This window comes from Ctenocephalides felis, unplaced genomic scaffold (genome assembly GCF_003426905.1).
Source record: "Ctenocephalides felis isolate EL2017-DRISC unplaced genomic scaffold, ASM342690v1 CF-g0.4_SCAFFOLD_01604, whole genome shotgun sequence".
NCBI lineage: Eukaryota > Metazoa > Arthropoda > Insecta > Siphonaptera > Pulicidae > Ctenocephalides > Ctenocephalides felis.
The window spans coordinates 5,061,836-5,081,326 of record NW_020537758.1 but is presented as its reverse complement, the minus strand read 5'-3'; the positions used below and the strand labels follow the sequence as shown (position 1 = coordinate 5,081,326).

At 28.2% G+C, this 19,491-nt stretch overlaps 3 protein-coding genes and 1 long non-coding RNA gene across 5 annotated transcripts; 3 read left to right on the top strand and 1 right to left on the bottom strand.

Moving 5' to 3' along the window:
- Nucleotides 1-591: 591 nt before the first annotated feature.
- Nucleotides 592-5,501, top strand: LOC113372904 (RINT1-like protein; the record flags this gene model as incomplete). Its single annotated transcript, XM_026613239.1, is given in 8 exon segments — nucleotides 592-754; nucleotides 818-1,067; nucleotides 1,125-1,311; nucleotides 2,127-2,319; nucleotides 3,627-3,853; nucleotides 4,908-4,948; nucleotides 5,014-5,236; nucleotides 5,312-5,501. Coding segments are annotated over 8 exon segments (1,474 nt in total), but the record flags the coding sequence as incomplete, so codon positions are not given.
- Nucleotides 5,502-7,701: 2,200 nt separating this feature from the next.
- LOC113372170 (translation factor GUF1 homolog, mitochondrial) lies at nucleotides 7,702-19,227 on the bottom strand. The gene is made up of 16 exons (XM_026612500.1): nucleotides 19,104-19,227; nucleotides 18,892-19,007; nucleotides 18,734-18,822; nucleotides 18,540-18,662; nucleotides 18,257-18,475; nucleotides 18,060-18,175; nucleotides 15,346-15,498; nucleotides 15,131-15,270; nucleotides 14,971-15,070; nucleotides 14,776-14,902; nucleotides 13,004-13,124; nucleotides 12,708-12,940; nucleotides 12,408-12,620; nucleotides 12,192-12,320; nucleotides 10,244-10,396; nucleotides 7,702-7,779 (listed from the first exon to the last, which is right to left on the bottom strand). Exons 1-14 carry the CDS (start codon nucleotides 19,172-19,174, stop codon nucleotides 12,195-12,197), a joined length of 1,947 nt encoding a protein of 648 aa, XP_026468285.1. The 5' UTR covers nucleotides 19,175-19,227; the 3' UTR covers nucleotides 7,702-7,779; nucleotides 10,244-10,396; nucleotides 12,192-12,194.
- Nucleotides 7,863-9,447, top strand: LOC113372954. 2 transcript variants are annotated; one of them, XR_003366818.1, is made up of 7 exons: nucleotides 7,863-8,377; nucleotides 8,442-8,561; nucleotides 8,646-8,683; nucleotides 8,762-8,874; nucleotides 8,949-9,104; nucleotides 9,181-9,325; nucleotides 9,407-9,447. It is a non-coding gene; the product is annotated as an uncharacterized LOC113372954 (long non-coding RNA). The 2 variants fall into 2 exon arrangements; XR_003366817.1 differs by having other exon boundaries at nucleotides 7,864-8,377; nucleotides 8,442-8,683.
- On the top strand, nucleotides 11,402-12,149 carry LOC113372171 (28S ribosomal protein S33, mitochondrial). The gene is made up of 3 exons (XM_026612501.1): nucleotides 11,402-11,506; nucleotides 11,703-11,827; nucleotides 11,905-12,149. Exons 2-3 carry the CDS (start codon nucleotides 11,711-11,713, stop codon nucleotides 12,139-12,141), a joined length of 354 nt encoding a protein of 117 aa, XP_026468286.1. The 5' UTR covers nucleotides 11,402-11,506; nucleotides 11,703-11,710; the 3' UTR covers nucleotides 12,142-12,149.
- Nucleotides 19,228-19,491: the final 264 nt, after the last annotated feature.

The window sequence follows — 19,491 nt, the reverse complement described above, 5'->3', positions numbered from 1 at the left end:
CTAAAAATGTTGTAAATTGTCTGAAAATGTTGTAAATTTCCTGAAAATGTTGTAGATAGTCTAAGAATGTTGTAAATTGTCTAAGTATGTTGTAAATTGTCTAAAAATGTTGTAAATTGTCTAAGAATGTTGTAAATTGTCTGAAAAATGTTGTAAATTGTCTGAAAATGTTGTAAAGTGCCTGAAAGAGTTGTAAATGTTTTCAAAATGTTGAAGGAAGTCTAAAAATGTTGTAAATGTTCTGAAAATGTTGAAGGAAGTTTAAAAATGTTGTAAATTGTCTAAAAATGTTGTAAATGTTCTGAAAATGTTGTAAATGTTCTAAAAATGTTGAAGAAAGTCTCAAAATGTTGTATATTGTCTAAGAATGTTGTAAATTTTATAAAAATGTTGCAAATTTTCTGAAACTCGTATAAATTATCTGGAAATTTAGAAAATTTTGTGAAATTGCAATGAATTTGCAAGAAAGACTTCTTTTCATTATTGTAACATTAAATTAATTATTATAATTAAACTAGTTTTCATATGATTTTAATATTTTAAGGGCTTAATTTAGCTTTGTAAGTTTTGTTTTTTTTTCATAAATTACAGATTCATGTTCCATTTTTACGGGCAAAGACAAACAAACAGACTCGATAAACCTGAATGGTACCTAACACAAGTACTAACCTGGATCAAAAGTCATGAAGAATTCTTGGAACAGAACGTCCAGCCTGTTTTTGATAAAACCGGTTACAGCCACATCGATGCTAAGGTAATAAAAATTAAAAACCAAACACTATTATAATATTATTTCATATATTTCTTTTATCTCTAGGCAGAATTTGCCAAAGGCATAGCAAAACTTGCAGTGGAAAAACTGCATTCAGATCTAGATCGAATAACAATGCATCAAGAAGATTTATTTGCACATCTAGTTGACGAGTGTTTAGGTTTCCACAAAGAACTTGCAATAATTCTAAACGACAATCCAACGATTGCTGATGATGATATTGATGCAATGTCTGTCTTAGCAGTTCTTACGCAGGGTGTTTATTTTACTAGATGGCTGGCCATGGAGAAAAAATGTAAAATATAAAGTGAATATTGTAATGAACACTTGGGGTAATGCATGTTGTTTGTAGATGCTACTGAAAAGGTTGATATAATGTTGTCGTTGAATACTGATGACGCTTGGCAACCTTTAAATCCCCACGAGGCTGAAGATGATACGGCATGTCCTTTGAAGGCTACAAAACTTGCTGATAATTTTCTCAGTTTACAACATTCGATAAGGGAGCGTTATGAAATGCTACGACAACCTGGACACAGGTAAAAAAATATCTACTTCATATTTTAATCAAATGAGAGTCTATTTTATTAACTTCCCGTAGGGTAAGTTATTGTAATGGGCCGAAAATCGGAATTGAAAATTTTTACATTTCTCGACGTTTTGAAGGTTTCTGAACGTTTTGGCATACCTCAGAAAAAATGGATGTGTGTGTGTGTGTGTTTAAAAAACATTCGATTCCTATTGATAGCGAAAAGAGCTGATTAGTTTTTGGCAAAGGCAGGTCCAGCCGTTTCGGAGATATGGAGCAAAGAATGCAGAAAATAGAAATTGAGTTTTTGAGAGTACGGAGTATCCGATTTGAATGATCTAAAAAGCATTCAATTAGTAATGATTGGGAGAAGTGTTTATTAGTTTTTGGCAAAGGCAGGCCCAGCCATTTCGAAGATACGGAGCTAAATATGTAAAAAATGGCAGTTTTTGAGAGAACTAAGCGTCCGATTTAAATGATTCAAAGAACTTTCTGCTTGTCTTAACAAAATAATTGATTATGGAAAAAAAAATTTCCAATTTTTTTTTTTTTTTAGTTTTTTGTATATCGAAAATATTTCAGATTTTATTTTTAATTCTGACTATAGTTCTAATATACTTTACAAATAATTTCAACTCTGCAATTCAGTTTATATAATTCTTATAAATATTAGACAATGTTACAATATTTATAATAATCTATTTGAAAACATTCAGTATTCCCAAACATTTCGTTACCGTACGGGAAGTTCCAGCAATTTGCCTTAAGGCACGATACCATAATTGCCTCAAGACAGAATTCCACTTACAGCTAGTTTTTTTCTAGGTTGCAGTTTTTAGATTTGCAATTAGAATTAATTGATGATCTCCGTGTCCGTTTGATGCAACTTTCTCATGAGCAATTGGATGCTTGTGCTGATGATATTGCAAAATGTATAGAGAGCAAATCAAGGCTCCCACAGATTTTAAACACAGTGCACTATATTGTTAAAGTTCTCACCGAATGGGGATGCGATATTGTAAGTATAAACATAACAAGAAAAAAAAGGAAATTTACTTTGAACTACAGTAGAATAATCCGCTTAGTATGACATCGAAGGGACGCCGAAATCTCGTCATACTAACCGGTCGTCATTAAAAGCGTACTGAAGAAAAACTTTTTAATATGCAAATATGTTACATGTTTCAGTAATTTAAAAGAAAAGCCTATACAAACGTTTTAATTAAAAATAAAAATGACACATCAAAATTTAATATAAAATAAAATTGACATAGGGTAGGGCAGGGGCACAACGGTCCAATTTGACTTACGGTAATTATACTGTCTAAACCCAATGAACAACACATAACATACATCAAAGAAGCATCTATCGAACTATGTTCAGAAAAACTTACATACATACGTACATAATTCCTAATTATATAAATATTATATTTTTTACTATTTTTTAAACATTTGGTATCTGACTCATTTTACTTCACATACGGGGTAAAGTGGAACAACCAGGGGGCGAACAGATGCAATTTCTTTTATTAAATTTTAAAGGCATTTTATGCTACATTATTGAACCAATGCAAAATATTAATTCTGTGGGTACATTTGTTACAAAGATAACACAGTATATTACATTGATCTGCTATTGGTCACAAATATTCATCAGAAGATCCGGAATAACAATTTATTCAATTAATCTCTTGTAAAATTGCTTTTTTTAAACTTTACTATTTTATTGCCTACACCTTTGCCAAAGTAAAGGTTCAGCTGGTCCTTTTTATCGCAGTCATGTGCCGCTTATCTTCTGATAGCAAAGTCATAAGAATAAAGGTGATGGCTGGTTATGAATTTATACATTTTTCGCCCTCTACTATCAAATATAATTGTTAAAAAAATCTAATTTTATTTGTTTATGAGATATCCGTGGTGGGCCATTAATAATTGGACTACCCTACCCATAAACATACAAATGTGATTTTTTAATGTAAGTAATCAGTAATTTTTGATTGATTTCTTTACATAATTTTATTGTAAAAACAGTCCCTGGTGCTATTGTGCACAAAAAACATAGCAATTGCTTTCGTAGACTTGGCCACATCATGTAAAGTAATGTCGGTCATTATAATTGGAGATAATTTTTTGCAAAAATGGGTCATTATAAGCGACATGTCAATGTAAGCGATGTCAATATATCCGACTAGACACCTGTTTTTTTTAATGAATTTTATATGGAAACCAAATTCCTAGTGCGATTACGTCATAATAAGCGGTTGTCAATATATCCGGCGTCATACTAATCGGATTCTACTGTACGTGTATATTATTTTTTAGCATTATCTCCAACTACACTACTTCAAGTGCCAAATGAATTCTTTGTTGGCCGAGACTCCAACATCACCAATAAAGTTAACAGAAGATTCTTTGTTGAATTTTGAGCAAGACTCCTGTTCGGTGTTCCACAGTTCGATTGAGTTATTAGAAAAATTCTGTACTGATCATATAAATGCTTTGTCTGATAGCATAGTTCTAAGTGCTAAAGCTAAAATCTTTGGAATACCGTAAAGACAGGTAAATAATAAAATTATTTTTTTAATTAATAATACAATGCAGCAATATAGCAAAATAGTCACGTCTAAACGCACTTGTGAATACTTTTATTTGAGTTTGATACTTGAACTCTACTTATATGGGGTATTTGTTGCCAAAGGTATAAGACTTTAAAGTTTCACAATTGTTTTCTTAAAGTTTTTGTTTTGGAAGTTGAAAATTAGTAAATGCAGTAGCATAGAGAATTTCATAAGCTTTTTATTTGTATGAAATAAAATATATGTATTTTAACAAGTTTTTGCACATTTTAAACAAATGTCAATAAATGCAAAAACATTTTACTTGCAATTTTATATAATTTTGCAGTTTGACAACTTTTTTCATAAAGTTTTTGTTCCAAAAGTTGATAATAGGTAAATGCAGTTACATAGAGAATTGCACAAGCTTTTTATTTATATAAAACAAAATTTATGTGTTTTAACAAGTTTTTGCACATTTTAAACAATTACCAAAAAATGCACACACATTTTGTTAGCAAAGTATGATTTTAAAGTTCGACGATTTTTTTCCTAAAGTTTTTGTTTCAAAAGTTGAAAAGTGGTAAATGCAGTTACGTAGAGACTTGTATAAGCTTTTTATCTGTGCAAAATAATATTTATGTATTTTAACAAGTTTTTGCACATTCTGAACAAATGCGAAAAAAATGCACATACATTTTGTTTGCTAAGTTATACAATTTTAAAGTTTGACGATTTTTTTCACAAGGTTTTTGTTCCAAAAGTAGAAAAGTGGTAAATGCAGTTGCATAGTGAATTTTATAAGCTTTTTATCTGTATAAAATAAAATTTATGTATTTTTGCATATTTTTAACAAATGCCAAAAAATCCACTTCAAAATTACTCAAAATTCTAAAATGTTTCCTGTAAAGTCACAACCTGAGCGCATTTTTGAAGACATTTATTTGAAATTTTTACTTAGACTGGTCTTTTATTGGTCATTTTTCAACATTTTCATAACAAAATTTATTTTTCAGATGGTTTGCAATGCCAGGACCTTTGGCTAAAGAAGAACTGTGTCTATCTCAAACCGCTTGTTCAATGTTACAGGTAAAATTTAACACAGTCTTTACAATTTTACTATTTTTATTACATTTTATAATTCATTTTTGTAGGTTCTAAGTGCTCGATTAAATCATGCAAGAATCTCATTAGCTGCTCCACTATTTTTAGCAGTCAGAAATCGCACAGTTGCATTACTCGATACATTTTACATGAAGAATTAATTTGTCAGAACAAATTTTCAGTCGGGGGTGCTCAACAAATTCAATACGATGTTGAAAGAGGTCTTGTACCTTTGTTTCATGTCGATAACGAAACATCTAGGAATTTTAAAAAGTTAGTAATAATAAATAATAGTATTATTTAATAGTGTTATTCTCAGACTTGGTGCTTATTTTATTTAATTTCCAGGTTGTTGGATAGTTGTACATTATTAAATATAACAAAAGGCTCAGCCTTGTTGCTGCAAGAGTCTTTAGCAGATCCTTTGATGAAAGAAGAATCTATATTGACTTTGCAAGAAATGAATGTGACTTATTTTAATGTCAATGCTGCTAAAGAAATTTTATCAAGGAGGATGGATTTATTAATAGACTCATAGGTATATATTTAATTTTTTTACTAGATTATTTAAATAAGTTGAAAACTGGTTAATTTATTAAATTAATTACCTTAAATCGTTGTATGTTTTTTTTTTGGAGCAAATACAAAATAAAGAAAGAATAAACTTACTATAAAGATCTAAAGGACATTATAAATATTTTGAATCAAATATAATATATAAAAGCTATACAGCATGATAGGCAATTTAAACAACTTTTCAACTATATTTTTGTTTTTATTTGTGTCAGATAAATTTTTAAAGATATTTATGAAAAACTTTTTTATACTTTTAATATTCTTTATAATTTTTTTAATCAGATATTATATTTAAAAATTATATGGTATTATAGACAATTTAAACAGCTTTTCAACTATATTTTTGTTTATATTTGTGTTTAATATATTTTCAATGATTTTTATGAAAAGCTAAAAAAATAGTACAACTTTGCTTCCGCCGTTATTGTAAAGAAATCGTATTGCAAAAACGGCCGACGCGAAGTTGTAATTTTAATAAATATTATAAATATTTTGAATCAGATTTTATATTTAAAAATTATACGGTGTTATAGACAATTTGAACATCTTTTTAACTGTATAATAGTTTTTATTTGTGTCAAATAAATTTTTAAAGATATTTATGAAAAACTAAAAAAATGTCTGCAATTAATTATAAGACTAGTCTGCTGTTTAACTAAAAACATTTGCATGTTTAAGTTAAATTTTAAATATATTTATGATCAAATATATACAAAAAGGCGGAAGGGAGATATTTGACAACCTATTATATTATTTAATAATTATACAAAATTGTTTAGAATTTTATCAACTTTTCAACTGTATATTTAGTTTTTCTTGTGTTGAATAAATTTTTAGAGATATTTATGAAAAACTAAAAAAATGTAATGCATATTTTAATAAAACTAGTTTTGTACAACTAATACTGCTGTAATATTTTAGATAAGAATTTACTACAATTTGTAAATTTGTAAATTTTCATTTTTCTCTATTTGTATTTGCTTATTAGAAAATTAATCGACGATTCAAAATTAACAACTTAATCATTATATATATATATATATGTAGCGGGTTGCCAACACGCATAGCGGCTTGTCAACACGCATCACATGTCTCTGGACAGATTGGCCCATATAGTGACAGCACTGAGAAAACCAAAAGGAAATTCAAGTGTCAGATCAGATCTCGTTTTTGTTTGCTCAATGTTCGAAATGCCAAAATTATAATTCTTAACTTTTTTCCTTTTTTTATTATAAATACTGAAATAACATCTACGTTTTTGTAAATGATCAATATAATCACACATAGTGTTATTACTATTGTCATAATAAACAATATTCGTACGCATAGCGGCTTGTCAACACGCATCACATGTCTCTGGACAGATTGGCCCATATAGTGACAGCACTGAGAAAAACAAAAGGAAATTCAAGTGTCAGATCGGACACGGTTTTTGTTTCTCCCTAGTCGAACTTGCCAAAATGTATAATTTTCAAAACCTTTCTTTTCTATTATAAATAAGAAAATACCAATCACATTTTATTAACGATAAATATGACAACACATAGTGTCGTGGATATTAATCATACATAAAATAAACCAAATATAAATAATATTTTATGGAATTTATTATTACTACAATTTGGATAATATTGGTATTAATATGGAGGACTACTACACCTCCATATATATATATATATATATATATATATATAATATTATATAAATATTTAGCAAAATATTTGAAATCCCTTCTATTAACATAGAAATCAAACAAGTTTTCTTTATTTGTTTATTTGTTAAGTATTCCCTTTATTATCATTTTTATAAAATTGTAACATAACTAATTAATAATCTAAATTAATTTATTTTAATAATGCTATATATTAATATATTTATATAAACTCTACAAAAATATAACAAATAAAAGCAATTATATATATAATTTAAATTATAACATGGTTTGTTATTTGGTTTGTTACTAAAATGGAATTCAGTATATATATATATATATATATATATATATATATATATATATTGTATGTATTATTAATACTGTTATAAGTACATAGTTTATAAATTGTTAAGAGATCATTATATATATAAAATTAGTGGTAAGTTTCTACTAAATCCAGTACATATCAGTTTCTTTTTAATAAATGCTTTTTGTTACGAATATAAGAAGCCACTTGTTGAATTATATTATCACTACGCACAGCAGTTTTTTCTAAGTTTTGCATTTTTTCTGTCAATTCTTCGGCCTAGAAAAAAGAAATTATTAAAATTGAATAAGAGGATAGCCAAAATAAATCTTTGTATTTTAATCAACCCAGTAAACACGCGATGTGATCTTCTATAATATCGACATCGTTATTATAATGCGGTTATCGAATCTACGCCACAAGAGGATTTTAAACTTGCGTGCGCTTGTGTGTGTTACAATACACGCAAAGCTCGCATTGAGTTGTCTCACGAGACATAAACACGCGCTGTCGGGGGTAATGACATCGTTGAATTTCATGTGAGATACATGTCGTGCGCTGGTGTGTGTTAGCACACATGCAAAGCATAATCAATGACGTCACACGGCGTGAAGCAAACGCGTCGTGCGCTGCGTTGTGTGCGTTGTGTGCTGGTGTGTGTGACCATACAAAGAAAGCTTTACATCAGCGCGCCGTGGCCACTGGTGGAACCGACTGTTTCTTTGACGAAAGCTAACCTAAAACCGCGTACAAAATGGCGCAAAATGTCACGAATTTATCATGCATCAAGTTATATTTTCTTTAGTATAATAATTACATTCGTTTAGTTAAGCAACTTGTTTATGATAATTGTAGAAAAGTGTAGAAAAATGACATCGTAAGTATATCATATATTATTTATATAGATATGTAATTACTTCACGATTTTGAATTCCATTTAGTGCATTATATCCTGGGATGAAGAAACGTTATTTTATGTCGATTTCTTTAGATGACAAAGGAGGTAACCAAATAGCATATCTTACAAAATCTGAGGACAATAATAAGGATCGTTTAGCAAGGTTAAAATAATTATTTTACTAAATTAAGACATTAACATATCCATGTGTTCGACATAACCTCACTTCTTAAATCTCTTAAATTAGTCGGTTGAGAAGCAGATCGAGAATGATTGTTTGAATATGTAAGTCACTACAAATATAATAGCTATACAAATATATATAAACAGCAAACACGTATGCCATGTTCATATTTATTTCAGAAGTCGTACAAAATTGGAATGAAACGATGAACAATATACAGATCTTTAGACAGGCTCAAATAATGTATGTTTAGGAGCAAATTGAAGATAATGGAGATTTATCTTCTTAATATGTAAGTTGATTCATATATAGTTGCTGTATATATATTATTTGGTAACAAATACATTATATTTATAATTGTTTTAGAAAACCTCTAAAATTGGGAACAGTATGTCATATATGCATGAACTTGATTGATGTATTGATGTATAATGAACTGAAGATAGAATGAATTCAATCAGGTTAAAAAAAATGTATGTGCAAAAGCGACTCGAAGACGATTTAGATTTGTCTCCTGAATATGTAAGTTGCTACACATATGGAGTGGTATATATATTATTAGATTCAATAAAACACATTATGTTTCAAATTGTTTTAGAAAACTTCCAAGAAGTGCATCATATATGAATATCCTGTATCCTCGCATTTGATGTATTGAACTGGCGATAGAATGAAATCAGTCAGTGTTAAAAATGTATATGTAAAAGCGACTTTAAGATGATGGAGATTTGTACACTGAACATGTAGGTAGCTACACATATGGTAGCTGTATATATATATTATATTATATACAGTAAATCACATTATGTTTGAATTTGTTTTAGAAAACTTCCAAAATTTGGGGCAGTATGTCATATGTGCATAATCTGTATCCTGGCATTTGATGCAATGAACTGGCGATAGAATGAAATAATGAAAAATAGGCAGGCTGTTTGATGTATAAGGAAGTGGCGATAGAATACTTATGCAACACTTCACACTTCACGCCCCAAAAATAGAATTACGTTCTATATGTTCTATCTATATATATATAAATAGATATACAACAATTTTCATTAAATATACTGTTATTAATATGTTAAGATTGAATAATTTGTAAATAGTTTTCTAGTATAGTTCATGTTAAAATTTTATAATTTCTAAACTACAATTCTAATTTGTAATATTTAAATATTGTAAAATTTCTTATTATTCACGTAAATAAATGCTTATTCGTACAGAAAAGAATATTAATTGCATTACGTCATCACTTTCAGGTGCTATTACGTCATAACTGAGTCGCCATTTTGTATGACGTCATGACCGAATCGTTTTCATTCGCCAATGACGTCATGACTGGGGTTAACGCCTTACGTCAGACGGTCTTATCATAATAAACAAACATATGTGGGTCAACGTCGATTTTCATGTATCACGAACGCCGCGTGCGCCAGAGACCGAACCTCGATAGTTGTTCGATAGTTACATAAATTTGCGGCCGTATCCATGAAATATCGACGAAAATGAATATGGGGACCGCATGTCACACGACCTAAATAAAATATTGCCACGATGTTGTGACCATATCGCATGTTTACTGGGAAAGGAATGAAAATTGATTCAATTACTAAAATGACTATCACAGGTTGGAAGTTTAGGGTTGTATGTGTCCTAGTTATTACCTCTGATTTGTATCCATTGATTCTATTGGTTTTCTGTGTGTTATCATATAAAATTTTCAATTGGACTAGAAATATAAAAGCTAAGGACACGGCCACTAATGGTATAAAGCCGGCCATCTGCTTCGGACGGGTCAACAACATATCTCATACATACTGAAATAAAAGAATAAATATTAGACTTATTTTATATTAACCCCAGATAAACTTTGTTTTAAATTAGTACAGAATTTGTATGAATATTGAAGTGTTGAAATGCAAAGTGTATATTATTTGGATATTTTTATAAAGTGACTATATAAAGTATTGTACATCGTTGGAAAGGTCTTGATATTCTTAGTTTTTCTTCCATATAATGCAACTTTGTATTTTGAACGGTTTGGCCTACAAGTGAGTTGCTGTGGTAAAATGTAAGGAAAATTGTAAAATCTGGAGAAAATTATATGTACACACATAACGATTTATATATCATTTTGTTTGTAATGTTATTCTGCATCTTTTGTCCAAACAAAGTTTTTATGTATCTTTCACCTTGTAGGAGAAAATCAAGAAAAACTTGTGAAAATTAAGTATATAAATTTAATATTCATTAAGTCTGAGAAACCAATTGTTTTTATTTTTATAATTACAACATATTAATGATTAAATTGTGATGAGACTTTGAAAATTGTACTCTTTTATATATTCAATTGTAAAATTCATAATTTGTAAAATTTGAATCATTTGAATTTAAATTTGCCGCCACAAATTCAATCTCCTCATATCAGACAACTTCACGTCTTAACATAACATTGTACAAAAAACGTCAAATTGTATTTTTTTTACATTAAAAAAACAACAAATTAATATTACAAATCAATAAACAAGTGATTAAAAACAATTATAATATATAAACCTTAATTTTTACTTATACTTTTTAAAAAATAAGAGTCAGACTTATTTGATTTTAACACTATATCAAACTGGTGTACTTGCGAATATTTTTTTTTATTTAATTTTGAAAGGAATATATTTAATAATCATTAAGTATGAGAAACCATACGGAATTTAGTAATATTTATTCTATTATTTATATATTCAATTGCAAAAATGTAAAAATTTAAATCAATTATAAATTTAAATTCAAATTTCCCGCCACAATTACAATCTCCTTTCACCAGGCAACTTCACGTCCTAACCTAAAATTGTTCAACAAACGTCAAATCGTTTTTTTTTACATAACACCATTACAAAAACAACAAATTAATATCACAAATCAATAAACAGGTAATTACAAACATTTATAACATATAACCCTTAATTTCTACTCACTTGAATAATTTATATCTATTTAAATTCCTTCCACGCACTTTGTTACATGTTTTTGCTGAATAAGTCGTTTTAACTCAATGCGCATGTTTGACCTTTTGCTGCCTTGACATAAATTCTCTAATATTTACAACAATAATTAATTCAATTGCAGAAACAAATATGCATAAATATGCGGAATTATCGAAATTGGCCACTAATTATGCGAGGAGGATGAACCATTTGTCAAATAGGATCTTTGGGGAGGTTACAAGACCTACTAACCCTAAATCTCTGAGGGTAAGTAGAAAAAATAATAATAATAAATAAATAAATAACTATATATATATATGTATGTATGTATTTAATTTTTTTAGGTTCTCCGTATGTTTAGTGAAAAGCCCCTAGAAAAACGTCCAGAAATCGTCGATTACTACCCCAGGCACGTAGAAACCTACAGCCTGATGATGAGACTAAGATATTATGGTTTATACAGAGACGAACACGAAGACTTCAAAGATGAAATGAATAGGATGCGTGCTCTACGTGGAAAAGCATGGAAAGGACCCAAAATGAGTAAAAAGAATAAACAAACAGAAGAAAACTCATCGTAGTCATTAAAGTATTTATAAATTAGCTATATTAAAATATAATTAGTATTTACAAATTATCTTTTCAATACGTCTATGAAAGTATTTCTAGGTATTTGTATATTTGCTATGGACCTCATCTTTTTTTTGCCTTCTGCTTGTTGCTTGAGCAGTTTCATACGTCTTGTCACATCACCACCATACTGAAAAAAAGATAATGATATATATATATATATATATATATATATATATATATATATATATATAATTAACTATTATTAGTATTTTACCAATTTAGCAGTGACGTCCTTCCTGAAGGCCTTAATCGTCTCCCTGCCTACAATTTTACCATTAACACTAGCTTGTATAGCAATTTGCACCATTTGTCTAGGAATTTGTTCTTTGAGTTTGGCCACTAAGGCTTTGCCAACTTGTGAGGCTTTTGTTACATGAACTATTGTCGTTAATTCGTCAACAATTTGGCCATTCAGTAATATATACATCTGGAAAAAATACACACATTTAAAAATACATTTATTTAATATAAATAAATATTAATGGATAAGTGTTTATATCTATTATCATCTTACTTTTGCCAAGTTGCTGCTTTTGTAACCAATGTCTTCATAATCGAAACTGGCATACCCAGAGCTCATACTTTTGATTTTATCATGAAAATCCAAAACAACTTCACAAAGTGGCATCTCAAATTGCAACATGACTCTTTCATCGTCAACATTTGTTGAAGACTTTTGTATCCCTCTTCTTTCAATGCAAAGACCAAGTATTGGCCCCATGTATGAGTCAGGAGTTAGTATGGTGGCTAGTAGGAAAAAAATTGTTAATAAATATAAGATTATTGGTGTGGTTTGTTGTTTTTGTGTACCTTTTACCATTGGTTCAAAGTATTCGATAATGTGCAGGTCGTCGGGCATTAGTGCAGGATTTGATACGAAAATTTCGTCAGAACCGTGCTCGTTTATTATTCTTTTACCGTGTAGTTTTACCTATAAAAATAAATTATATATAATTTATATATATATATATATATATATATATATATATATATATATATAATGCCAACAGTTATATACGCTCCGGTATAAAAAGTTTGGGATAAAACGACTTTGAATTCCATCTTTCATATTCTTTAGCATTAAATAGAAAATTCGGGATATTTTTTTGGTTTTTGTCAAATTACTCACAAATATCATATGAAAGCACCCCTTTTCAGTTAGATACGGAGAAACTAGATAAAATTTACTACGATTCCATGCCAACAGTTAAAATTTTAATCTTAATCTTACTCTTATGAAATTTTCCTCTTACTTGTATGAAATTTTAATCGTTCTCTTATGAAATTTTACTATGAAACTCATTTCAAGATATTTTCCTATATGTTTCCGATAATTTTATAGAAAAAGCTCATTTTGAAGTATTTTGCTACTTCTCCCATATTTCTGTAGAAACTTATTTATTTCTTTTTAGAAATTTGTCCATATTTTCTTATAAAAGCACATTTTTAGAGTAGATTGTCATATAATTCCTACAATTTTCTAGAAATAGCTCATTTTGAAGATATTTTGTCGTACTTTTTCTACAATTCATTAGGAAAAGTTTATTTTTAGGATATTTAGCCATATTTGTTTTAGATAAATTTCATTTTTAGGACGTTTACCCATATTCTAGATAATTTTCGTTATATTTTCGAAACTCTTATGAAATTTTACTCTAAATTGCACTTGAAAGCTCACAACTTCCAAACATAAGAATTAAAATAAAAATTTCATATCAGCCCGATTCGGCTTGACGTTGAGTTCTGGGACACCCTATATATATATATATATATATATATATATATATATATATAAATGTGAAATTCTCTATAAAATCCCAACTTTTAGGGTATTTTTCCATATTTTTCCTAAATTTTCCTAGAAAAAGCTTATTTTAAGAGTATTTGCTCATATTTTTCATACGATTCCCTAAAAAAATTCCACATTCAGAGTATTTTCCCATGTTTCTCCTACATTTTCCTAGAAAAAGCTCATTTTTAGAATATTTACTAATATTTTTCCTATGATTTCCTAGAAAAGCTCCAATTTTAGGGTATTTTCCTGCATTTTCCTAGAAAAGGGTCAATGTTTGACTAATTTCCCATATTTCTCTATATTTTCCTAGAAAAGTCCAAATTTTAGGTTATTTTTTCATGTTTTTCCTGAATTTTCAGAGTATTCTCTCATATTTTTCCTATAATTCCCTATAAAATCCCCAATTTTAAGATATTGTTCCATGTTTTTTCCCAGAGAAAGCTCATTTTTAGAGTATTTTCTCATATTTTTCTAGAGAAGTCGTACTTTTAGGGTATTTTCCCATGTTCTTCCTACATTTTCCTAGAAAACGCTCATTTTTAGAATATTTTCTCATTTTTCTCCTAACATCTTTTTTATAACAAGCTCATTTTCAGAATAATTTCTCATATTTTCCCTGTAATTCGCTAGAAAAGTCCCACTTGCAGGGAAAATCCTACCATTTTCCACAAAATCTGATTTTTAGAGAATTTTCGCACATTTTCTCTATAGAACACCCTGTATATATATATATATATATATATATATATATATATATATAATAATATCAATTTTTTGTCCATCAAACCTTGTAGGTTACTGAAGGTGCCGTCAATATAGGCTCTGCCCCGTGTTCTTGCTGAAGTCTTTGGGAAAAAACTTCTAAATGCAAAAGTCCGAGGAAACCTAGACGCCAACCTTGACCTAGGGCAGGACTATAACCACAAAATTAAATTTATAAACTATACCCATAACTTACTATACCTTAACTATCTATTATTACCTGGAATCAGTGCTAACGCTTACTGCAGAATCATTCAAGACCAATTTTTCAATTGCACTTCTTAACATAACATGTTGAGATTGCTCCGCAGGATAAACACCTGAGGAAAAAAAATTAGTATTAGCTAGTAAATATAATTTGTTATATAATTCTTTATTACCTGCAAATACCATAGGTTGTGCAGGTTTGAACCCCGAAAACGGTTCTATAGTTTTTCCTTTCAAATGCAAAGTGTCTCCTATCAAAGCTTCTTTACTCGTCCTCATGTTGCAACCGATGAGACCTACTTGGCCACCAACTCTTGGGAAAAAAGACACAAAAAACATTATTAATGGTAAAATATAGTGGTAAAAATTTAATTATTATTAGGCTTACAATTTCTCGACTTTTTCCTCATCAGGTCTGAGCATGCTAACAGTCTTCACCTCGTAAGTTTTACCAGTGTGGTAAAATGCAATTTGGTCGCCGACTTTAACTTCGCCATCTGTTACATATATAAGGGAAAGTACTCCTCTGAATTTGTCGTACCTGTTGAGTAAATATTATAAAGTCTCTAGAGTTTCAATTTTAATTTTTTAGTTTTATCTCTAATTTAAACACATGATTTTTATTTATCGTTTGTAAAATAAATGAGTCTTCAGGAGTGATACAGGTCTCTATTAGTACAATTACTTATAATTTGAGTTAAATTTTAAAGATATTGAAAAAATACTGAATACCCAGTAAACATGTATGTTTAAGACATACTATTGATATTGATAAAATACTAAAAGATTTCAATTTTTTACAAACTCTAAGATGGATAGGTGTTTCCCATATGTTTCCTTATTTTCCCATACGTTTCCTTTTATACAAAAACTTTTTTTAGAGTATTTTTCCTAAATTTTCCTAGAAAAAGCATATCTTTTTTAGATAACTTCTTAGAAAAGCCTAGTTTTCTCATTTTTTACATCATTTTCTTAGAAGCTCATTTGTATCCATATTTTTCCTACATTTTTTAAAAAAAAATGCTCATGTTTTGCTCATGATTTCTCTATATTTTCTTAGAAAAAAATCGTTTACTCATTTTTCCTATAATTTTTTTTTAGAAAAAACTCATTTTTAGACATTTATCCACATTTTCCTAAATTTTCTTACCAAATCTCATATCTAAAGTACTATTCCATATTTTCCCTATATTTTTCTACAAAAAGTTCATTTTTAGAATATTTTTCTGTATTTTTTTAGGAAAAGCTCATTTTTAGACATTTATCCACATTTTTCCTAAATTTTCTTACCAAATCTCATATCTAGGGTACCATTCCAAATTTTCCCTATATTTCCTAGAAAAAGTTAATTTTTAGGACATTTTTTTACATTTTTCTGGATAAAGTTTATTTTCAGGGTATGTTTTCATATTTTTGATATATATTCTTAGAATAAGTAAATTTTTAGAGTATTGCTTATAGGGTTTAGGGCATTTTCACACATTTTTTTACGTTTTTCTAGGAAAAGCTCATTTATAGAGTGTTTATACATATTTTTTATATTCCATAGAAAACACATTTTAATATATGTTCCCATATTTTTCTTACGTTTATCTATAAAAAAATCATTTTTAGAGTATTTTCTCACATTTTCTCTACAATTCCCTAGAAGAGTCCCACTTTTAGGATGTTTACCCACGTTTTTCCTATATTCTCCTAGAAAAAGCTCATTTTTAAGATTATTTCTCATACTTCTATAATTCATTAGAAGAAGCTTATTTTTAGGATATATACCCATATTTTTTCAGATAAAATTTATTTCTCCATGTATTTCCTATATTTTTCTTAAAAAATTCTCATTTTTAGAGTATTTTCCCTATAATTCTTAAAAAAAAACTCATTTTTAAGGTGTTTCCCTACATTTTCTCAAAAAATCTCATTCTAGAGAATTTTCTCCTATTTTCCATATAAAATAATATATTCTCATGTTTTTCGTAAAAAGTCTGATTTTTAGTGTTTTCTCATATTTCCACAATAATTTCCTAAAAAAAGCTAATTTTTAGAGATTATATCTATAATTTTCCTACTTTTCTCTAGAAAGTTTATTTTCAAAGTATTTATCCATATTTTTCTTACGTTTTCTGTAAAAAGCTCATTTTTTAGAAAATCTCATTTTTAGAGTTTCCTAAATTTTCACAATTTTTCCTTAGAAAAGTCCCACATTCAGGGTATTTTCCCATGTTTTTACTAAATTTTCCTAGAAAAAGCTCATTTTTAGAATATTTTCTCATATTTTCCCTATGATTTCCTGGAAAAGCTCCAATTTTAGGGTATTTTTTCATGTTTTTCCTAGAAAAAGCTAATCTTTAAAGTATTTTCTTTTTTTTTTTAAAAAAAACTCATTTTTAGAATATTTTCTCATATAATTTCCTAGAAAAGTTCCTCTTTTAGGGAAAATCCTACATTTTTATAAAAAATCTGATTTTTAGAGAATTTTCTCACATTTTCTTCATAGAAAATATGGGAAATATTTATTTCTTAATATTTTTGAGAAAAGACTCACACAATTCTATACTGGCCTAGAAAAGATTTATTTTTAATGTGTTTTCCTACATTTTTGAAGAAAAATATAATTTTTAGAATATTTTCCAATACATTTTCTCCATAATTTACTAGAAAAAGCTCATTTTTAGAGTGTTTATCCACATTTAACTTGTTTTTATGAAGAAAAAGTATATTTTTAGATATCTATTCATATTTTCTCTAAATTTTCTTTAAAAAAAAAGCACATTTTTTAGACATTTATCAATATTTTTCTCACAATTTCTTAGAAAAAACTCATTTTTAAGGTATAAGAAGTTCATTTTTAGACAATTAACTCATATTTTGATTATAATTCCTTTAACAAAGCTTATTTTAGAATTTGTATTCATTTTTTCCTTATATCTTCTAAGAAAAAGGTAATTTTCAATGTGTCTTTCCATGTTTTTCATATATTTTTCATTTTTAAAGTATTTTGCCAAATAATATTGAAAATAATTAACATATCTTATATTTTTCCAAAAACAATACTGTATAAATTATTTAAAAACCAAACAAATTAATAAAACTTGTTAAACTTACCAACTATCGAACAACAAAGCCTTAAATGTCTCTTTTCTGTTCACTACCGGATGTGGTATTTTTTCCACAACAGCATCCAAGACTTGTTCAACATTCGTACCCATTTTTGCAGATATCTAGAAAACAAAAACAATCACAATTAATAAACCATTACACTACATTTCTCTTTTTTACAACATATTATTTTAATATTTTACCCTCAAAACTTCTTCAGTGGGAATATCGAACAAAGTCTGTAGTTGTTCACAAGCCCTATCAGGATTCGCATTTTTTAAATCACACTTATTCAAAACTGGAATTATAGTTAAGTCACGTCCGAAGGCTAGGTAAAAATTGGCTACGGTTTGTGCCTGGACACCATGGTTGGCGTCTACTAGGAGTATCACGCCTTGGCAAGCTGCTAAAGACCGAGAAACCTAGAAATAGAAATAGATAATTGGATTTATTGATTAAATATGTATAAGGTTGATAGGAATTTACCTCATTTGCAAAATCAACATGTCCAGGTGTATCTATAAGATTTAAAAGATATGGCTTGCCTTTATAATTGTATATTAAAGATGCAGTCTGTGCTTTTACTGTTATACCACGCTCTCTTTCCACCTAGATAACAAAAATTAATAATCATTATTAATGTTATTTTATATGTTATAAGTATTATTGTAAATATGCACCTGTAGTTTGTCTAAAATTTGATTTTGAGTCCCTACAGACTTTATGGTGCCTGTAATTTCAAGCAAGCGATCAGCTAGCGTGCTTTTACCTACAAAATAATAAAAATCATGAAGTAAACTTTGAACCTGGTGTTATTTGTGATGTTAATTGTTCATACCATGATCTACATGAGCAATTATACTAAAATTTCTGATGTTTTCTGCTGGAATCTTATCATATTCATAATTAATCGGTGAGAACACTTCTTCTTGCTTTACAAGTTCTGTGCTAAACCTAAATTTAAAACAAGAATGATATTAAATACAATATATATATATATATATATATATATATATATATGTACCTATATAATTATATTTATATTATTACCTTCTGATATAAAATGATTGGTGGTTATATTTAATTTTTCGTGCCACAAAACATATCAAATTTTTGTACATTTTTTCTCAATTAATTACTTAAGCAATACAAAAAGTTTATTATTATAAATAAAAATATATAAAAACCATTTTGAAAAATTTAAAATTCAAAAATGTGTGTTTTGAGGTTATGTTAAATGTCAAAAGTTTGCGCAAAGGTGGCCAACTGTCAAATGATATGACGTCAGCGCCGCTTGTGAGTAATCATTGAACTAGACTTTGAAGTTTTGTAATAAAAATGTTTAAAAAAAAGTTAAATATTAAAATTTAATGTGTTATATTGAAAAACCTTAAGTTATATATAAGGTTATATTGTTTGAATGCTTCTAAATAGTTTA